Source organism: Colletotrichum spaethianum (assembly GCF_022836535.1).
Source record: "Colletotrichum spaethianum MAFF 239500 DNA, contig10, whole genome shotgun sequence".
NCBI lineage: Eukaryota > Fungi > Ascomycota > Sordariomycetes > Glomerellales > Glomerellaceae > Colletotrichum > Colletotrichum spaethianum.
The window spans coordinates 691,482-711,357 of NW_026054780.1; the positions used below are offsets into that span (position 1 = coordinate 691,482).

General features: G+C 52.4%; 7 protein-coding genes and 1 non-coding gene across 8 annotated transcripts; 3 read left to right on the forward strand and 5 right to left on the reverse strand.

The window, feature by feature from the left end:
* Positions 1 to 1,726: 1,726 nt before the first annotated feature.
* Positions 1,727 to 3,304, forward strand: ColSpa_04740 (aspyridones efflux protein apdF; the record flags this gene model as incomplete). Its single annotated transcript, XM_049270952.1, has 3 exons — positions 1,727 to 1,949; positions 2,103 to 2,478; positions 2,557 to 3,304. The coding sequence occupies 3 exons, from the start codon at positions 1,727 to 1,729 to the stop codon at positions 3,302 to 3,304; spliced, it is 1,347 nt and encodes a 448-aa protein (XP_049126909.1).
* A 609-nt stretch (positions 3,305 to 3,913) lies between these two features.
* Positions 3,914 to 4,006, reverse strand: ColSpa_tRNA_129. Its single transcript has 2 exons — positions 3,971 to 4,006; positions 3,914 to 3,949 (listed from the first exon to the last, which is right to left on the reverse strand). It is a non-coding gene; the product is annotated as a tRNA-Pro (tRNA).
* A 564-nt stretch (positions 4,007 to 4,570) lies between these two features.
* On the reverse strand, positions 4,571 to 5,931 carry ColSpa_04741 (6-methylsalicylic acid decarboxylase atA; the record flags this gene model as incomplete). The annotated part of the gene is made up of 2 exons (XM_049270953.1): positions 4,571 to 5,127; positions 5,187 to 5,931. 2 exons carry the CDS (start codon positions 5,929 to 5,931, stop codon positions 4,571 to 4,573), a joined length of 1,302 nt encoding a protein of 433 aa, XP_049126910.1.
* A 1,889-nt stretch (positions 5,932 to 7,820) lies between these two features.
* ColSpa_04742 (filamentous growth regulator 27) lies at positions 7,821 to 9,656 on the reverse strand (the record flags this gene model as incomplete). The annotated part of the gene is made up of 1 exon (XM_049270954.1): positions 7,821 to 9,656. One exon carries the CDS (start codon positions 9,654 to 9,656, stop codon positions 7,821 to 7,823), a length of 1,836 nt encoding a protein of 611 aa, XP_049126911.1.
* A 2,548-nt stretch (positions 9,657 to 12,204) lies between these two features.
* Positions 12,205 to 13,279, forward strand: ColSpa_04743 (succinyl-CoA--L-malate CoA-transferase beta subunit; the record flags this gene model as incomplete). Its single annotated transcript, XM_049270955.1, has 3 exons — positions 12,205 to 12,289; positions 12,318 to 12,673; positions 12,725 to 13,279. 3 exons carry the CDS (start codon positions 12,205 to 12,207, stop codon positions 13,277 to 13,279), a joined length of 996 nt encoding a protein of 331 aa, XP_049126912.1.
* Positions 13,280 to 14,056: 777 nt separating this feature from the next.
* Positions 14,057 to 15,152, forward strand: ColSpa_04744 (catechol 1,2-dioxygenase; the record flags this gene model as incomplete). The annotated part of the gene is made up of 4 exons (XM_049270956.1): positions 14,057 to 14,328; positions 14,380 to 14,618; positions 14,669 to 14,781; positions 14,970 to 15,152. 4 exons carry the CDS (start codon positions 14,057 to 14,059, stop codon positions 15,150 to 15,152), a joined length of 807 nt encoding a protein of 268 aa, XP_049126913.1.
* A 130-nt stretch (positions 15,153 to 15,282) lies between these two features.
* ColSpa_04745 (putative endo-beta-1,4-glucanase D) lies at positions 15,283 to 15,738 on the reverse strand (the record flags this gene model as incomplete). Its single annotated transcript, XM_049270957.1, has 1 exon — positions 15,283 to 15,738. The coding sequence occupies one exon, from the start codon at positions 15,736 to 15,738 to the stop codon at positions 15,283 to 15,285; it is 456 nt and encodes a 151-aa protein (XP_049126914.1).
* A 1,050-nt stretch (positions 15,739 to 16,788) lies between these two features.
* On the reverse strand, positions 16,789 to 19,291 carry ColSpa_04746 (sexual differentiation process protein isp4; the record flags this gene model as incomplete). Its single annotated transcript, XM_049270958.1, has 4 exons — positions 16,789 to 16,997; positions 17,051 to 18,575; positions 18,774 to 18,968; positions 19,022 to 19,291. The coding sequence occupies 4 exons, from the start codon at positions 19,289 to 19,291 to the stop codon at positions 16,789 to 16,791; spliced, it is 2,199 nt and encodes a 732-aa protein (XP_049126915.1).
* Positions 19,292 to 19,876: the final 585 nt, after the last annotated feature.

Sequence of the window (19,876 nt, forward strand, 5' to 3'; positions counted from 1 at the left end):
CCATTCGCTGGAATTGGTCATCGGTCACTCCTAGTTGAAACCCCTCCTCCCCCCCAACTGATTTCCAGAGCAGTCAACACTGAAGCCGGGAGTCTAAGCAACATCTCGACTTACTATAGTGGCTCGAGCTAGCGCGGGAGCCGTGAGTGAGAAAGCCTGCAACTTCATCTCAAGTGTCAACAAGCCGTCCTTCACAGCCCTCACTTCAAGACTAACGCGGTCCCGAGTCTGCGTGGCTCCCAAAAGCCCTCCACGATGAGCACAGGGGGGTCCAATAAAAACCTGCCTGTGCGCCGCTGATCCGCTGGTATCCGAACGGAAGCAGTAGCCGGGACGGAAGTGTGGGATGAAACATGTCTGCTTACACGTCATTGGGCTGCGGGTTTGTCCATGGTTATTCCGATGTTTTGCTATACATATGAGGAGCACCCGTTCCAAGTTTTTTCTTTCAAACTACAAGTCTACTCAGCCGCGGCGACAGGGCGGCATTTGGCGAGAGCTCGCGGATTGCTTCACTCCTTTGGGGAAGCTATCCGATAATCGGTCTCCAGTTTTCGATCTCCATCACCATGCCAAGGGACCAGAGGAGGGCTTCGGTATCTCGTTATCAGGAAAACACGACACTAATAATCCATCTCGGCATCTACCAGCAGAGAATGGAGCCAGAAACCCCAACAGCCCCCGCTACGATGCAACGGACTGTGGCCGAGCAGTTCAAAAAGAGTATTTCCTAGTTCACCGCCCAGCGTAGCCCAGCCATAATGCCCCGAATGACCAATCGCCGAACCCACTACTCCGAGGTTTCGACGAGCTTGAAATACCTAAAGACCGATGGCATTCCCAGATTCCAGACGAGGTCCGAGATGCGTCAAACGAGTGTGCAATGTGGCCTGGCCGCCGCGGCCACATGTACCCAAGGGCAACCCGCCTAATAAATGCAATGTGAAGATGTGATGAATGCCTCCCCAATCTGACACTGCGACCTCATTTTTGCCTTTTTCTGAATTCCCGCCTGCACCAGCGATCCTCTAACCGCATTGGCCACATCGGGATTCCTGACCAGTCAATCCTCGGCCGAATTCTCTCAGAGTGCGTACGAATCCGTCGACTTCGCACGACTTTGGAAACACGGACCAAACACAAGCGGCAACTTTAGCACTGCTGCCCACTGAGTCGATTGCCACAAACAGCACGTCGACTGAAGAAACGAGTAAGCTGGACCGCTGTGTTTTGTTCGTCACATCGCAACGGCGATATGTTTTGAGGGCCATCTGTACTCTGTAACGCGGGCTGCGACAGTCGCAACGGCCAGCATGGCCCACCCGAGCTCCGGCGAGGCCCAGGCGACGGTTTTTCCAGAAGCCGTGGCGGGCTCCGTTTGAATGTATTTAACAAAATGGCACGCTAATCTTAAGATTCATTCAACAGGAAGAAGAAGGTGGTCATATTTACTTTGGCTCTCTTGTGTTTATTCTCGAGCTTTGTGGTCGTCGCTTGGTCTCTTTCATTCTCTTGTTTGTCTCTGGTTGTCGACCAGCGAGGAGGATTTCGCGCTCAAGCCCGAACCCAAATCGAGGCGGAACGACGTAACATCCTAGCAAACTTGCATGAACGGCCCCAAAAAGAAGAAAGAAACAATAGAAAAAGAAAAGAAAAAAAGGGGACAAGAAAAACGCTGGCAGTTTACATCATCGATGCAACCCTACGCGCCGGGCTGAGCTAAAGCATGCCGTTCTCGGCGGAAAAGGAAAAGTCCCCTGGGCGCCACTCCGAGCGAGAGTCCGGCCACGAGACTCCGAGCCCCTCACTTAGGACCGACGAAGAAAGCGGCAGCGACGATCTTGCGCCGTCTCACGCAGCCCCTGAGAAGCCGGCGGGCCCTCCGAACGGCGGCCTAAGGGCTTGGCTCCAAGTCTTGGCATCCTTCTTCATTTACTTCAATACCTGGGGTGAGTTATGCTTCTCTCTGTGTCCTGTTATACCGTGGCACATAACCCACTGCGACGTCGGGCTTTTTTTATTTAGAGTTGGCTGTGCGCGCGGGCGATGTCGGGAGTATAGGGAGCGTTAAGTTGTTCTGGAATTAACACGCGATATTCTAGGTCTCGTCGCGAGTTTCGGCGCATTCCAGGTTCACTATGAAGCCGACCTGCTTAATGAGTACAGTCCCTTCGCAATCTCCACAATCGGCTCTCTGCAGAGTTTTTTGATGGTGTTCTTGGGTTGCTTTGCAGGTCCCATATTTGATCTGGGCTATGCGCGCCAGCTACTCTGGGCCGGATCCCTGTTAATCGTTGTTGGTACTATCGCCCAGAGCTTCAGCAGCACGCTCTGGCAGCTGCTCCTGTCGCAAGGGCTATGCATCGGGACGGGAATGGGCAGCCTGGCTCTGCTGGCAGTTGCAGTATTATCGCCATGGTTTTCCACGAGACTGCCCGTGGCTCTTGGCCTCGCCGCAGCAGGGAGCGGCGTTGGCGGGTAAGTCTTGCTAGCGTCAATATCTGCTCGAGAGATATCCCCCCTGCCGGTTGCAACCGATGCTGACTCTCTCCATAGTCTGGTACTGCCTATAATGTTCCGGTCCCTTCAACCCGTTATCGGCTTCGCCTGGACAGTGCGCACCATGGGATTAGTCGCGTTGGCCACCCAGGGCGTCTCCATCGTAAGCATGCACACACCCAAAGCTTCACGACAGAGGCGGGCTTGGATCGACCGCTCCGCTTTTAGCGATGCCCCCTACCTCCTCTTCGTGGCAGCTTGCTGCCTTGTCTTCCTGGGCATGTACACCCCGTTCGTCTACATCCAAGGCTTTGCGCTTCAACGGGGCGCCGCGAGCACCCAAGTCGACAAGTACCTGCTGGCCATTATGAATGCGGGATCCATCCTCGGCCGCATCATCCCCAATCTATTCGCTCAACGGGTCGGGGGTATGAACCTGCTCATTGTCGCAGTGCTCATCATGTCGATTTCGGCGCTCTGTCTTATGACGGTTGAGCACACCGCTGGCCTGGTCGTAACGCTCGCCTTTTACGGGTTCAGCAGCGGGAGCTTTTTTTCCCTCCAGCCGGCAACTTTTACCAAGCTCACGGAGGACCGCAACTACATTGGCACTCGGATCGGTATGGCCTATGCTGTCATGTCCTTCGCACTGTTATTCGGATCCCCGGTTGGCGGCGCCTTGGTGCGTTCAGTCGGCTTCTACAGCGCCTGGATATGGGCTGGCGTGTGCCTCGCACTAGGCAGCGTCATGATCGCCTTCTCAAGAGGCATGGCTAGCGGTTGGAATTGGAGGAAACCTACATAATGTTAAACGCTATTGATGGGTTGGGTCAAGGTGTGTTGTTTGACGGACGGGGGGTTCTAGAGCGGGCGGTCCGCTCTACACGTATTATATGTGAGATTTGGTAGCTATACGGGGGCTAACCAAGGTTACCTGGGAGCCTGGAGCTACTATGGGCGGCCTAGCTTCGAGCATACTGCTCCGGACATGGCCTACAGATCGCCTTATGGCATGGACATAGACACGATACCCCATAGATTTGATGATTCGCTACGTAATGCCTAACGAACGTAATGTTGGAATACGGTTTCTATTCAATTGTGATGTAGTACTCTGGTTCGGACAAGTATATAAATGAACCAGCCCTAACAGTTCCCGGATAGTCTTATCGGCACCTGCGATCTTTGTTTGTTATGTCTATGCACACCTTTCTTTCCCCTTTTAGTGGCTGACCAAAGATTGTGCATACTCCGAAACTAGTAGTAGAGCCATCCACCCTTTGTGTGAGCAAGCCATATCGCGGATGAGACAAGCCAATTGTTTCTCCACATGCTCGGGTAGAGCTAAAACCACAAGTTGCGAAAAAATCAGCCAGGCTCCACCTGCACAACTATGTGAGAATCAAAAGGGTTGGGCCCTGGCCAGGGATCGAACCTGGGACCTCTTCCAGGTAAGTTTATCAACTGATAGCCCTAAGGAAGAATCATACCGCTAGACCACCAGGGCGAGAGAGTTTCTCGTGGAGAGGCGAATTGCTGATTCAGCGATGAGTTGGATGGCTTCATTACTACTGTCGTGATGGAATTGTGCGGGATCCTATCGACCCTCCCACTAGCAGAACCACGCTAGAAATTGCCTGTCTGCCGAATCGCTGCAGATCTGCACTTCCTAGTCTTTACCTTGCAAGTCTGAATCGCCTCGGGGGAGGAGTTGCTACGGGGTCAATTTAGAAAGAACCTTGACTAGACTTCGGTTTGCTGACCTTGAGATACCTGGGCACTGCCATAGTAACGATGTCGGCTTGTCCATGCTAGAAGTTGTAAGGCGTTATTGCTGCCCTGGAATCAAGGTTCAAGGATGTCAAAGTATTGTCGATATAGGTTCACCTCGTTCGAGCATGGCGATTGAAAACGCTAGTTGACAACCATTTCACAGCTGGATAGTGCTTTACAGTTATCGTAACACGTATGGGTTGTGGCATCATACTCGTAATCAGACTCCACGCCCTTTCTAAACAAGTGACTGCAATATTGAGACACATCTCGCTCCTTGCCCCCCAGTGTAATACTTTTACAGTTGCGCTCTAGTCTCTGAAGCCCTTTGGTACTTTTCGATCTCTTGACGACCTCGCTCCAGCTCTTGAGTCAAGTCATACTTCCACACCCAGTCCATACGAGTTGATAAGCTGTTCGCGATCCATTCAGGGTCATCTTTCAACTCCAACTCATACAGTCTACCCTGCTCCCGACTGTCGACTACAAGCCTCTGCGACCTCTCCTTTCTCGTCTTGTTGTACGTCGCAAACGCCAGATCAATCTCTTTGGGGCTGCTGACCATCCCCAGCAAGTTTCCAAGAACGTACGCGTCCTCAATTGCCATACCGGCACCGGAGCCCTTATGCGGTGTTGAGGCATGAGCGGCATCGCCTAGCAGGCAGACTCGTCCTTGGTGGTAGGTTGGACTCGGTGGGTGGTCGAAAAGTGCCCACACGTCGGGTTTCTGCATCATCTGGATGATCTTCTGGGACTTCTCGCCCCAGCCCTCGAAATCCTTGAGCATGTCCTCCTTTTTCACCGACACGACCCAATCATCCGACTTCCATTCGTCCGCGCTGCGGAAAGCAACCACTATCACTTCGTCAGCTTATGGCGTCGACCTAGTAGGGTACGTATCCCGAGCCACTCACCATTCATTATCGTGCCCTTCGCGACAGAAAACGTCAGGATGTGCCCGTGTCGTCCGAAGTAGACCTGGCTGTTCTTGGCCAGCTCCTCGCCCAAGAGTTTCTCCGCATCCTCCATGGGGATGAGGCCACGGTACGCGTACTTCCCGGAGAAGACGGCTCTCGAGGCAGGATTGTTATCGCCGAGCATCACGCGCCTCAGCGTGGACTTGATACCATCGCAAGCAACGACCGCGTCATGGATGGCGGTGGTGCCATCCCGGAACTTGAGCAACACACGTGCGCCGTCATCTTCGTATCCCACCGCCTGCTTGCCAAACTCCGCAACCCCATCTGGCAATAACTTGACCAGCTCGTCCAAGAAATGCGCCCGGTGGATGCTCGTCTGTCCGGTTTCACACATCAGGCGGTAGACTAGCTCGCCCTCCTGGTGCCTGCCTTCGCAGGTTTCGCCGTATCTGAAGTCGAACCATATGTTCTGGTGGTCCTCCCATTCATTACGTGTCGCTTGGTTCTCAAATGCTTGCCGTACGTGCGGTGAGATCAGGGACATAGCCTTGAGAGCATTTGGACCGAAAGATACGCCCGCGCCGATTTCACCAAACTTCGGTGCTTTTTCATAGAGGGTCGTCGGTATCCGGTGCTGAAGCAGTTGAAGAGTGAGGGTCAGGCCGGCGATGCCGCCCCCAACTACCGCCACATTGAAATTCTTGTTCGGAGGCTGACAGAACTCTGGCGGCGGCGTCATGTTGAATTGCTTTGAAGAGAGAGTGAGGAGGTTTGTGACGACCGTCAAAAGGTTAAACGTTGTGCTCGAGTAAGTAATCGCGTGGAGTGTCCTTGGCGGCTTTATGAAACAGTACAAACTAATTGTTGTTAAGATTGTGGCTCTCGACTTATAAGACGATGGCGAAGATGCTCATGACATAGACTTATGTAAATGAAGCCAAGAAGGAATTAAACCGAAGAAAGTCAATGCGGTGCAGGCAATCCGTCGTTTCCCAACCGGCAAGTCGGATGAGACCTATGACGTTCTCAATGAATGTTGCTGACTATCCCCCCAACCCGAGCTCCAGCCGCGCATAGCCGTTGCCGCGGAATCCGTTCTTCATGGGGGCACTGCATCGATGATCATCGGATGATTCAATCACTGTGTCTGGACACCCTCAGAGCATGTCGCGGCCTATCGGGTCGCGGGTTTGCCGCTTCGGGAAGCGGCTGCACATGTCTTTTTGCCGAAGCAGCATCGGGTGGTGCCCAGCCGTGCACTGACTGGGGAGTGTCGACAGAAATGAGGGGAAATTGTAATATCGAACATGTTGGTTTTCCATGAGTGTTGTCTCTTATCAAACTCAAAATAAAGTACTTGTACACGGCTAGATCGGCTCGTTTGTTGTGGCCGTTGCAGACTATCTGTTGTGGCCTCTAAATTTGCTTTGTAGAGTTGAGCACTTCTCCACTTAAGTGGTCTATAAGAAATTTAGACCACGGCATCAATCAAGTAATGGTAACGCCGAGAGCGTTTAGACAGGAGCATAAGCCTGCCAGTAGCCAATGGAATTCGAGCGAAACCTATTTTTGTTTTCGTACCGGGCGCGTAGCACTGCCAATCCCTTGTCGGTGACTACTCGGCTGGAAACTCTCGGCCACACTACAAGTTCGTCTATCTTCCAAGTTTCGGCGCAGATCCTCCTGGAACAGACTTTGGGCCTGATGTTTTGATTATCTGATGGAAAATTGAGACGGCCCTTGATGGCGGTCATAACTTTGTGTTCTTCAGGCAAAGACATTGTAACTGCGAAGCTTGCTGTGGACCTGGTACGTTAAAAGCAGGGCAAGTCTGGTCGCGTGTTACGCTTAGTATTCTCAGCTGCGTTCCTGGCACCAGAAGGGGATTGATCCGATCATGAATCGGGGAGCCGAAAGCTGAAGTATTGTCAGGTATGCCTCAGGCATACTGATGGCACCATATGTACAACCAGACCACTGCAGAATAGATAGAGAATACTTCCAACTTCCAACCCACATGCAAGACCCCAAGGTGCGCGTGTATCACAAGTATCTTTAAGGGTTCCGCTCTTCGATATACTTCAGGGGGTTCCCACTACCTTGGTTCATCGTATCGGATGACAACTTACGAATAAACTCTCCGTATTCTAAGAATATCGACTACAATAATTTTGACGGAAAAGCCATGAAAGAGGCAGTCTCGGGAATAAAACATCAAGATACGAGCCATTCCACAGCAAGCTCGCTTATGCGGCCTGAAGAGACGTCCCGGTGCATACACCAAGTGGGAACCTTAGAAAAACAATCCCACCGCAAGCTAGACCACATGTGATCGAGCTTGCCGTCAGCAGGCGAGGTTTGTTGAAACCTTTGATCTGCTAACTTGGCCCAGTCTTGAATTGTTTCAATGCAAACAATGTACGCGGACGTTTCGTAAAAAATGGGACTTAGTCAACAGCTTGAAGTAAACGTGTGAGTACTCTCCAGGCAATCGGATTTCACGTTGTGGCTGTAGGCTTTACGTAGGCTAAATACATTGCGACGAAAGCTCTCAGTATTGGGCATTGGATATTCATGTTCATTCGTTTACTACCGGTCATACCTGTCCATCTCACTGTCACCACAAGTTTAGCATGGAGGCTCCAGTAAAGCACCTGTGTCTGACAGCATCATATCATCCGTGTAACTTAGATGCGCCATGCTAGCATCCATAGTAGGGAAGAAGGGCATATCCTGGTCATAAGAGTCGAAGAGCAATGTCCTTGGTGACATTGGGAGCAGGATGTCTGTCGAGGGCGTGAGTGCCTGGGTCACATTTGTTGATCCCCGACCAACTTCACTGCCAATCAAATGCGGCCCATCCGTACTCTCAGTCGTCAATGGAACACTTTGATCCATACTGTTTAGGCCCCCCACCTCCGAATTGCCGCTGTTCCTATGGTTTCCGAAGCTTCCAGTTGCTCGAAGAAGCACGCTCGACTCCGCTCTGAATGTGCCCGTTGCCGCTAGGGCTCCTTCGTGCACACTTCCAAACAGTTCGCCAATGAGCATGCCTTGGAATTCCATCTTCCGCCGGACTCTTCTCTCTCTGTGCAACACGCAGGCATTCTGAAGATGCTCAACGATTGAAAGTTCTCTGCTTGCAACTGGATCGTGTTTGCTGAACTTGCGTAGAAGCGCTTGTGCAACGTCCAAGCCGTGATCCAAGGGAAAGGTGTTGTCCAAGTCCCCAAAGACTGCTAAACCAAGGACCAACGCCGATACAAAGACGGAGTTGATCAGAAAGGGATGCCGTTTAGCAACATTCTTATCCGGTATGAGACTGGACAGGAGGTCGATCGTGCGGATTGCCGAGTCTACGCAAGCGTGCACAAGGAGTTGATCCGACGGCGATGCCTGGAACGGTTTGTCATCACTCCACATTGATAATGTTTGAGAGCGCGCGGCGTTCCTTGCAACAAAGTCGATGAGGAAAGGTCGTGATAGAAGCATGATGCTCCAGTAGTAAGCTTCTTTCATATGATAGAGCCCAATGTTTGGATATTTCTCGCCGTCTTCTGCGTCGAAGTAGTTGCTCGGTTTCACCCCGTCAGCAGCAAGACCATCGCTGAACCTCGCGGCCCAGCGGCGATGCTGCTCACTGATCCTTTCCAGAGTGTCGGTCGACACCATGCGCTTGGCGTAGACATCGTTGAGAATGGACTCGAAAATGGCGCAGAGGTCCAATGAAGCCGAATAACCCTCGCTGCCGGCTGTGTCTCTAGTCTCGGAGGTGGCTAACGGACGACCTAGAGAGGCGCTCAAGAATAAGTCAAGGACCCGAAGAGCTTTCCATAACCGCTCCCGAATATCTTGCTCTTGCGTCGAAAAAAGCGCTGGGTTATCTTTCCGGTGAATACCCAGCGCGTAAGCAGCCCGGACAGCGACGCCTAGGTGCATGAAAGCCGAGTTGCGCCGTGATGCGCCAAGGAGATAGACGGTGATGAGGATGTAGCTACGCACAGTATTGTTTGTCGGATTCTCCATGGCGTACGAGACTGCAAGAAATCGCCCATAATTGAAATACTTCTCAGCATCGGCGTCTCGGTCGTCAGGACATCGTTGCGCTCCGATACCGAATGCAAGGTAGAAGATACAGTTCATCACCTCTTCGTCCTGACTTGTGGGCTTCCCGTGCAACCACTTTTCCAGATCCCTCAGTAGCTCCGCCTCGTCAAAAACATCAAGAATACAGTTGGTTGCTCGCAAATACCAACGCAGCAGGTATCTCGCCTCTTCATTGCTGGGCTTGGCGGGGATGTCTGCTGGGTTGGTGATAATCCATTTCGGACGTCCTTCAGGCGTGGCCTCCACCATGATATGGCGCAGAGGGTCGTCGGTGAAGGGACATGACCCCAGGCGGTCGCGCACCAAACGGCGGATGACTTTCAGAAAAGCGAGATTGGCGGCATCGCCGATGAACATGAACCGGCCTTTGCCATCGGCTATGAGCCTGGACACCTGCGGTACCACAGTGCTCTGAGATAGGTGGCTGATCTGTGACGAAGCACGCCTATGGCTCGGCGAAATGACGCTTTCGTGAAAAGAGGCGGCTGATCCATACGGGCCGAAGAGACCTCGGTTCGTTGGGCTTTCGTGATGGTCAAGACGGGCGGAAGTGCTCGCAGACAGGGAGTCCACCAAAGCAGGATTTGTCGGTAGGCCGGCGAAGGTACAATCGCCTTCAACTCTGCGAATCACGCACCTTCGGCAGGGTTGCTGCCCGTCGCACCGTTCCTTGCGCCGTTTACAATTCCCGCAAGCCTTGACGCACCTGCGCCGCTCGCTCTGGCGGACTTTTTTCGTAGGCATCGTGTATCTGCCTTTTAAGAGAGTTTTCTTGGTGACACACGATTTGGCGGTTTGCTACAGCTCTCAACCAGAAGAACAAATGCGTGGCAGGGTCTGTCGGGCTTAGGGCCAAAGACCATACGTAGCAAGCTGATGCAATGGAAGATCCGGGGGCACAGTTCATTGGTCTCAAGCCAGGCGCTTTTGCGGGGGAACACTTTTCCCAGGGGGGGCCCTAGCTCATAGGCTCTCCCCCAGATTTCATCACCCTTCCACGGCACGGCATACCGACGACTCGTTGCAAAATAACAAGGACGGTGAGGGTATCAGATAACTCGGTCAAGCGTGGGGGAAGAGGGCCAATAGTCTTCAAGATCTTACTTCTACAGCGATAGCTATTGGCTGTGGTGTTCCGTGAAGAAACGAGCTGTTGGGATAGATCGTCGGCTACCCGCTTGGCAGACCTCGTTGGCCTGTATCCGCACTTAACGACGCAATAAGTCAGTCTCGTTTTGAAATGCTGTTGTCAACCAAGTACCGCTTGCACACCGTAGCAGCTTACGCAGGAAAACTTTACTCGGGAAAACCACGGGTGCTACGAATGGTTTGATTTATCCATAGCCCAGCTACTGCTAACGGCCACATCTACTCCCCCTAGAGTGGCCGCAGCGACAGGCGAAATCTGACAACCAAGCTTTGAGGTCGCGATTAATAGAAGAAGCCAGCAAAGAACAGCATGAATATCACTACCCGAGGACACTGTTCGATAGATATGGCAGCTTCCAATGTCTCTTCCCTCGACCAATGGCGACATGAGGAGCCAGTTCCTTACCCGACATGACATCAACTTGATGAGGTCCTTATCCGACGGCTCTCCCAGCCCGAGAAACAATCGTCGATTCCAAGCGCCTGAGCTTAACCCCCATCCACGCCACCAAAGCCCCAACTAGGCCTGCAGTACCTAGCGCTCAGGGACCCCCATTTCCGAAGCGACCGGAAACCGGGTTCTTATTTGGAACTCCCAGCTGCTGTCATTGGGTACACGCACTCCCGCCCGATTCCCGATGCGGGTCCGACGTTTCGATGTCCATCGCTGTGACGCAGCCGCTTCCGAGCTAGCGGATCGGATGAGGGAAGGTAGCCACGCCAAATGAGCAGCAGATCTTCAAGATAGCCGGGCTCGAAACCGAGATGCGGAAGAAATGATTCTACTTTTCGTAAATTATGATGATCACAACATAGAAGGTATAAGCGCACAACATACACAACCTCAGCCGGCAGTCTGGATGCATTGTGTTATCACTAGTACCCGCTTTCGTGCCAGTCCGCCATTTCGGAGTTCACTTCGCACCGCCATCAGCATCAGACCTCTGCCATAATGTCGAACGAAAACTATTCATCCATTGCAGAGACGAAAAGCATCTTGGAGCTCGTCCTTGGCCATGTAAAGATCCCAGCCGAAGCCGAAAAAATATCGAGAAACGTGCATTTCTCAGCATCCCGCGATTTGCCATACTTTCCGATCCCGTTCAAAGAGACGGAATTAGCCTCGGCTCTGAAGGCCATTGAGGGTGGTGTGGCCGGCGCACTTGCAATCACCAAAAATGGAAGCACTGGAGAACACAAGGTGTCTGTGAACTTGGAGAAGAGCACTGCATTCTTGATCCAAGCTTATCTGGCAACCGTTGGAGGCTATAGCAAGTTAGATCGTGAGGTGAAGCAGTTCTTGAAGGGTGAGCTCAGCACCATGGTGTACACATCCATTATAATTGATGTGGGCAAGGACTCTGACGTTGTACAGATACGGATTTGCTTCAGGCTCAGTCGGATCCCTACCGCCGTATGTCTGCCAACTTGTATGAGACGAAACAACCGGGCGAATACTATCATATTCATGGATCTCTCGAGGCATCGACTACACTCCGCATGATTGGACTTGAACCTTTTAGACCCGATTTGAAAGATCACAACGCGATAGTTGATACCATAGAGTCTCATGTAAAGAATTTTACGGCTGATGAGCTGGAGCGTATGAATGCCGAAAATCACCAGGCGGGAGTCCCTGTTCTCAAGCATGAAGATTTCATCAGGACACAACATGTGAGTCAACTACGCCCATTTTCTCATGGGAACGGTCTTTGTTGATTATCTATTAGGGCACGACAAATCTCAGACTGCCGCCATGGAGTGTGGATATCCTGGAGAATTCAACACCACCAATACCACTCCCAAAAACATCAGACAAGAGAATTCTGTCAGGAGTGAAGGTACTTGAACTGTGCCGCATTATCGCAGGACCTGTTATCGGTCGTATTCTGGCCGAGTACGGAGCGGATGTTTTGAAGATCACGAGCCCGAACCTCAGCGACGTGCCCTTCTTTCAGGTTGATGGTAACATGGGCAAGCACGCTGCTGATCTTGACCTCAAGACTGAGGAAGGGAGGCGGCGCTTCGAGACCCTGTTAGCTGAGGCTGACGTTGTGCTTGACGGTTATCGACCAGGAGCATTGGAGAAGCTTGGCTACGGCGTGACTGCGTTGACTAAATTGGCCAAAGAACGCGGTATGGGCTTTGTTTATGTGAATGAGAATTGCTTTGGCTATCAGGGAGAATGGTGGCGACGCCCCGGATGGCAGCAAATTGCCGATTGTGTAAGTATGGTCCGCTCTCCTAACCTTGGATGATCACTGATATGACAATAGGTGAGTGGAGTAGCATGGGAGCAAGGCCGCTTCATGGGACTCGATGAGCCAGTCGTCCCCCCATTCCCCATTTCCGACTATGGAACGGGATGCATGGGCGCCATCGCTGCATTGACTGGCCTCTATAACAGAGCAACTCAAGGCGGATCTTGGCATGGAAAAGCATCACTACTGCAATATGACCTGCTTCTCATCAAGCTTGGGCAGTACCCTGAAGATATCAAGCGTGAACTTCGGAGGCTAGTTGGCGACGACTTCCTTTCCTTGAGGCACAGCCACAGCGTCGACCAGATCTCTGGAACAGCACTAAAGGCCATGAAGCGTTACGCACCGGCACTGTTCACTTCACCACGTATTCGGGAAACATGGTACTCAAAGGGATACGGAGCCGAGGTTGTGGCTGTTCGGCCCGTAGTAGAGATGGAGGGGATTGATATTGGGGTTAAAAGGGCCAGCAGACCTAATGGTACAGACGAAGCGAGCTGGAACTTCGGGCCAGAGGAGGACCACAGGATTGACACAAACGGAGACTCCGGTGCTCAATCAATATGCTAGATATGGATGTGGGAATAGAGTATATAGAATTTCCTGCTCATACTTTGGAGGATGAGGTTTAGTCACAACATGTTCTTGATTGTCCGTGCGGCGATCAAACTTCCAAGTCACAGATCGCACGTACCACACCAGCACTATTTGCCATTATCGGCACAGCGAACACAGTCATGTCAACCCAACCTTGTGCTATGCTGTGCCGGGGAACCAGACCACTGGACGAGACGTCCGAGTCCTCTCGTTTGCCCACAAAAGTCGGAACAGTTGCAATCACATATCACAAGCCAACTGCCAAACTGACACCTTCTCTGCGCACGCGTGATGACGCAAAACCAAGCTGGCAAAGTGTGGGGTTCCCTGTTCGATAACGATGGCCCTGGCGGTCAGACTCAAAGTATGATGCTGTGTGCGTGCGTACCAATGTATGTGTGCAGACAATATCGGCAGATGGCCCCCCTGCGTCGGATACCTCCCCCGTATCCGAAATGAAGGCTCCAGTCTGGCTGGCGCCCCGCGGACGCGAGGTGCTTCCGAAAATGTGAGACTATGGCTGGCAGTACCCGTTGGGCACGTGCAGTTACAAAACGCTGAGGAGCGAGTAATGCGCACCTGGTGATTGGGATAAGTATCCTCCATTGAACTGCGGGACGACAATGGTCGGGGCAGTTAAGTCATTCCGTCTCAACGATAAGAAACGATTCGCAACAAGGTATCCGATACCATCACCAGAAGGATCTCAATCCAACGCTTTGCCAAAGGAGACAACACAGACTCATCGCCATGGGCTCATTACAGAAGGACGATGGCCAGTACCAAGGTCTTGGCCAGGACTTTACGAAACAGGTTATTGCATCCATGGGGAAAGAAACGAACCCAAGACTCCGTGAAGTTCTGGCCTCTTTTATTCAGCATATCCATGACTTTGCTCGCGAAGTCAACCTTACAACAGACGAATGGATGGCGGGCGTCAATATGATCAACTGGGCTGGTCAGATGAGCAACGACAGACGAAATGAAGGCCAGCTACTCTGTGATGTTATTGGACTGGAATCGTAAGTATCCCACGCGGAACATATCGCATCGGGTAACTAACAAGAGGTAAGACTCGTTGATGACATCACCAACCGGGTGGCTACGAAGAACGGCGCGCCCGGAACGGTAACGGCAATCTTGGGCCCTTTCTGGCGCGCGGACACGCCTGTTCGTGCGAACGGTAGCACCATCGCTTTGAAGTGTCCCGAAGATGGAGAGGTCGCCTTCATGTATGGTCAAGTAACGTGCTCCAATACTGGAAAGCCTCTCGCCAACGCGTCAGTTGATGTTTGGCAAGCGTCCACAAACGGTGAGCCAGGTTTCGTCTTCATTGTTGATATATGGTCTAACTGCGGCCAGGATTGTACGAGCAACAGGATGCAGATCAGCCGGAGCATAATTTGCGTGGAAAGTTCATCACTGATGAGGAAGGCCGCTATGCGTTCTACTGCCTTCGGCCCACGCCATACCCAGTGGGTTTCATCCATGAACGGCAAACTATCGACTTGCTGACAATGTCTTGAGGTCCCGGGCGACGGCCCAGCAGGAAAACTCCTGGACTTACTTCACCGCCATCATTACAGACCAGCTCACATCCACCTCATCGTACGTAGCCATATGGGAATTCCTCGCTCCGTCCCGGAATCTAACAAAGCTTCAGGTCCAATCAGAAGGATTCAAGTCAGTGACGACACAAATCTTTGACGAGGATTCAGATTACTTGGACAACGACTCCGTGTTCGCTGTGAAGGATGGGTTGACAGTACAGTTTACTGAAAGGAAGGGCGATCCCAAAGCCGCCAGAGAGCTCGAGTACAACATCAAGTTGGTCTCTGAGAAGTAGATGGATTAGATTGGGTACGTATCGTGTACGGCACGCAAACAAAGAAATGAAAGTGATGATCACGCGGATGGCCAATGAAGAGCAAATTTTACCGCATTAGTGATGATTGGATCTGGAGGGCATCATCTTTTCAGTTGCAAGAGAGCACCTTTGGACCAGGTATTGTGTATGGCTTTCCTCCATTGGTGGGTTGGCCGTTGTCATCATAGATGCTGAGGAGGACGCTTGGGTCCATCGCGCTGTAGGCACCCGGGAACTTGACGAGTCCTGAGAGATTGTTAGGGGAACATCTAGAATGAGAAAGAAAAGAGGTGATATCATCTGACTGCACACATTCCACGTAGAACTGAGCTCCATCAGGAGCAAATGCGCTATGCAATGCTAGGATCTCGACTCTCATAAGATACTGGCTAGGGGGTACGCAAGACGGCATGGTGAAATTGTACCATCCCTCATTGGCGATCAGTTCATCAACGGCCCGAACACCGTTCTTGAGGCCCTTTTCTGAGATCTTGAACCAGTCCAGGGTGCTCTTAGGGTTTCTGTTGGCAGAGACAGCGTCACTGACCTTGGCTAGGTACACCATGATGGGGCCTAGTGTGGTCTTGTAACCATGAGATCAATGTTACACAGAGGGAACGCCATACCTTTGTGGCTTGCGGCAATGGGGTGATCGACGTCGTTCGGGTACAAAGGTCCGTCGATGCCATGAGCCCAATATGCACCGACCTGGGCGCCGGCTGGCACCGAAACAATAAGTTCATCTTTATATTGTAAGGCGAGATGAAATGAAAAATGTTGACAGTGGTCTGTAAATGATAGATATCTCTACTGATAACTCGAAAACTCGAGTATTTATATCTGTGCTTGGATACCGATGGGTGTCGTTTGCCCTCAACTTTCAAGCTGCAAGAGAGGGGGTTTTGCTGCAGCAGACCAACGTAGTCTACTTTGTTGGCTTCAGTCGATACTGGGCAACCTGGGGGTTCTTGGGGGCGAGCTGGGGCATGGTCGTTGCGCTTGGGATTCGCAGTTCTTGGCAATGCAAGACCTACCAGGTCTGGCACTGTGACAAGTGGGATCAATTCAGCGTCTTCGAGTAAACAGCTGGCTTTTACCTGCTGCCAAGGGAGTTGGACTGGCATCTCGTTGGTTGCATTCGATGGTGACGTGTCTGCCCGAGTTGGCCAAGCAATTCGTCGACCCACGCCGCCGACCCGTTGTATACAGTTGAGAAGGGCCCGGCCATTTCCATGACATTTCATGCGGTGCTTAGGGGGCCAATGCATACTATAATCCTGCCTCCATGGTTTCGCTCTTTCCTATCAATATTGCAGTTGGCTTGTTTGGGGTGCACAGAGAAATGTTTGTCATTGAGGGATGCGCATAAGACAACCAAGTGACTGACAAACACAGTTCCGCTGAGTAGTAGTACAGTGACTCTAATAATCATATTTCTCAACACGTCAGAATATTGTTTGATCAAAAGAAGGGATATCTTTGTAATTGTCATAACGTAGCTTCGTGCTCTAAAACAACTATACAAAGCCTGTGCCAAACACTTTGCCTATATTACCATCATACATTATGTACTGTTCAGTTCAAACATGCCACCGCGGTGCTGCTTGTGTCCTGTTTACCAGTGGGTCGGTCCGATGAAAGACCCATCGTCGGGGAGAATCTTTGAGACGGCAGCGCCGTCAGAGTCCAGGTTGGCGTAAGGCACCGTGTTGCCCCACCAGTCGGGGAAGTTTGTGTTGGACAAACCCAACCCGAGACCAGAAACAACAATGCAAAGAGCGGTACCGATATCGAGGGCACCAGACAGGACGTAGTTGTAGCGAGCTGTAACGTAGTCAGTAACATGAAAAGTCTTCTTGGGAAGGGAACGAACTTACTCCACCAGCCAAGGTAGCGGGCACGGAGCCACCAGTTGAAAATGAGACCGACAATAACCCACTGTCCCAGCCACCAGATGGTCGCGGGAGGGATCATACCAGCAGCACCGAAGATGGCGGGGAAGAAGATGTAGCGGAGAATGCTGCGGGGGTAGCGGCGGGCGAGGAAGTACTGGATGACGGGGCAGGCGGCACCAATGAGCCAGAAGTAGTTGACCCAAGAGTAAAGCTGGCCAGCACCAAACATCCGAGCAGGACCGATGACACCCCAGATAACACTGGCGTTGTAGAAAGTACGGGCCTGGGGGCAGGTAATACCCTGAGCCTGGGTGGTAGTGCAAATGCCGTCAATGTTGCCACGGAGGAAGTTGTAGGTAGCGAGTTGCACCAAGGACAGCCAAACAACAGCAAAGGTCTGGGCAGCGAACATGGTGCGGGGAGGAATCTTCATGTAATGGCCAACCTTCATGTCTGACACATACTGCAAGCCGTTGTAGCAAAGCATGTAACCCCAAGACTTGAACAGCATCATGGCGACGGGGCGACCCGGGGTCATGTAGCCGACAATCATCTCGGTGACGACGTTGAGACCGGTTTGCTGGTTCGTGACGGCCTGGATAATACCGACAGGCAGGATGAAGAAGGCACCGATGAGGATGCAGATGATGTAGGCCCACCATTCCAGATGAGTGTCCCAGACTTGAGAAGCAATGATGCCGAAGGCGAAGCTGATGCCGAACATGATCATGAACCACCACTCAGGAGCCTCCTTGTACTTGCGCATCAGCTTCAGGTGGACGTCAGCCTCCTCAGTGGTAGCTGAGCGAGTACGGTCGATAATGTCTTGGCCGTAGAAAAGAGCAACGTGAACCAGTGTGCTGATGAGACCAGCGAAGCCCATGCCGTAACTCAGCGAAAACGCAGGGCCCAGGATGAGAGGGGAGTACTCCTTGTAAGCAGTCTCGTTGAAGGTGAACTCAGGAGTCAGGATGCGGCTGGTGTTGTACTTGTTTGCGAAATGGTCGAAGTTCTGGTTCGCGCTGATGGGCAAGTAACGGTAGAACTCGGGTCCACCCCAAGCAAGACCAACACAGCCAAGAAGCATGATAAGGATTCCGACACCGACATTGGCGATGGCGAACGCAGGGGTTTGAAGAGGAGAGTACAAGTAACCGGAAATGATGCTCCAATCGAACGAGATGGGGATGAGACCAAGACCAGTCTGGCCGCCGAAGATCTGGTTGACGACGACGTTGTTGGGGGCAATCCAGCATACGAAGGTAAAGATTTGGAGAAACTGGGCAAACACCTCAGGAATCCACTCGTAGACGAAAGTAGCGGCAGCAACAATGATGAAGAACTTGTAGCGGCCGATCCTCCAGCCGTTGGTAAGGGCTGGGTCCGAAGACGAGTGGTCGTGAAGCGAGTACATGACAGTTGTGGTGATCAAGGTCGCAGGCCAAACCATGGCAGCAGGCCAGACGAGGTAGCGACGCAAGACACCTGCAATACCGAGACCCATGGCCTGAGTCGAGATAATGAGCAGAATCTGGAAGCCCCAGCCGAAAAACTGGTCGTAGAACAGCTCCTGGGCGAGGAGAATATCGATGGCGTAACTGGCGGTGGCACCGGCGGCGGTCATCATGGTGATGACGGTATGCTCCTTAACGTTGAAAGGGCCGGGGTTGGTGTTGAATTCGTTTCCGAAGAGTTTAAACTTGACCTCGGGGACGAACTTGGCCAACCCGCATCCCATGGGGTAAGACACCAATTGCACAACGGTGGAGGTGATAGTGATGGGTGACCGACGGAGACCGAGGAGGATATTACAGGCGGCGATGATGGTACACATGAGGCCACCGAGGAACCAGGCACGAAGAGTGTTGATGGGCATATCATCGTCATCAAATGGGGGAACCTGGAATAGTCAGACATGACCGTGCAGCTTGTCCGGAGCACATGATAACATACCGAAGCCCTGACCTCGGGGTAAGGAGAGTCCTCGTGGAGAGCAGCCTCGACGGCAGCCTCCTTCTCGTAGTCGCCAGAGTTGAGAGCGTTCTCTGCGGTGTCGAGCGTCTCAATGTCCAAGAACGGATCCCACTTGTGAATCTTCTTGAACTTCTTGAGCTCAGCCTCGGGGTTGACGGTCTCGAGGCCCTGGGCGTCGGTGCCGGTCGCGACGGCATCGACCACGATGGGCCGCTCCGACACCTTGCCCCTCCACTTGCTGAAGGCCATTTTGTCTGGCAGTTGTTGGGTCGGGCTGGTGGGGTTACTTTCGCCCTGAGTTTTCGAAAGGGGGAAACTCAAAGGTGATGTTGGCCGTGACAACTGAAGAACGGAGAGGAAGAAAACGTGAACGAGGTCGAAGGCATCTTGTGGTATTTAGATGCGCAGCATCGTCCAGGACTCCACGGTCGGCAGCTGTATCGGCGACCAGTGGGCCAAGACGAGAGATACCGACCTGCCTAATGGAGTCGTTTGCGAGGCGCGAAGCAGGGCAATCCCTGGCAGAGACCTCGGCCGATACGAAATGGCATGCCCACTATCCGAATGCCGATAGCAGTGCAGTCCAGAAGCTTGTGTAGGCGGGCATGTGCGTGGTTCTCCGTTGGCTCGATAGGCGGCGCACTGACGTGACTGATTAACGGCATCGCCCCTGGTAGGTTGACATGCACCAATCCGTTGCTGCAAAAGGACCTGGTTCTTCCTCGCCACCGTCTAGAAGGGTGGGATGGGTTGGTTCTCGCCTGCTCAAAAGGGGTGTGATCGCGCCTGTTGATAGGATATTCCGGCACCCAGGTCGAGAGACCATCCCGCAGC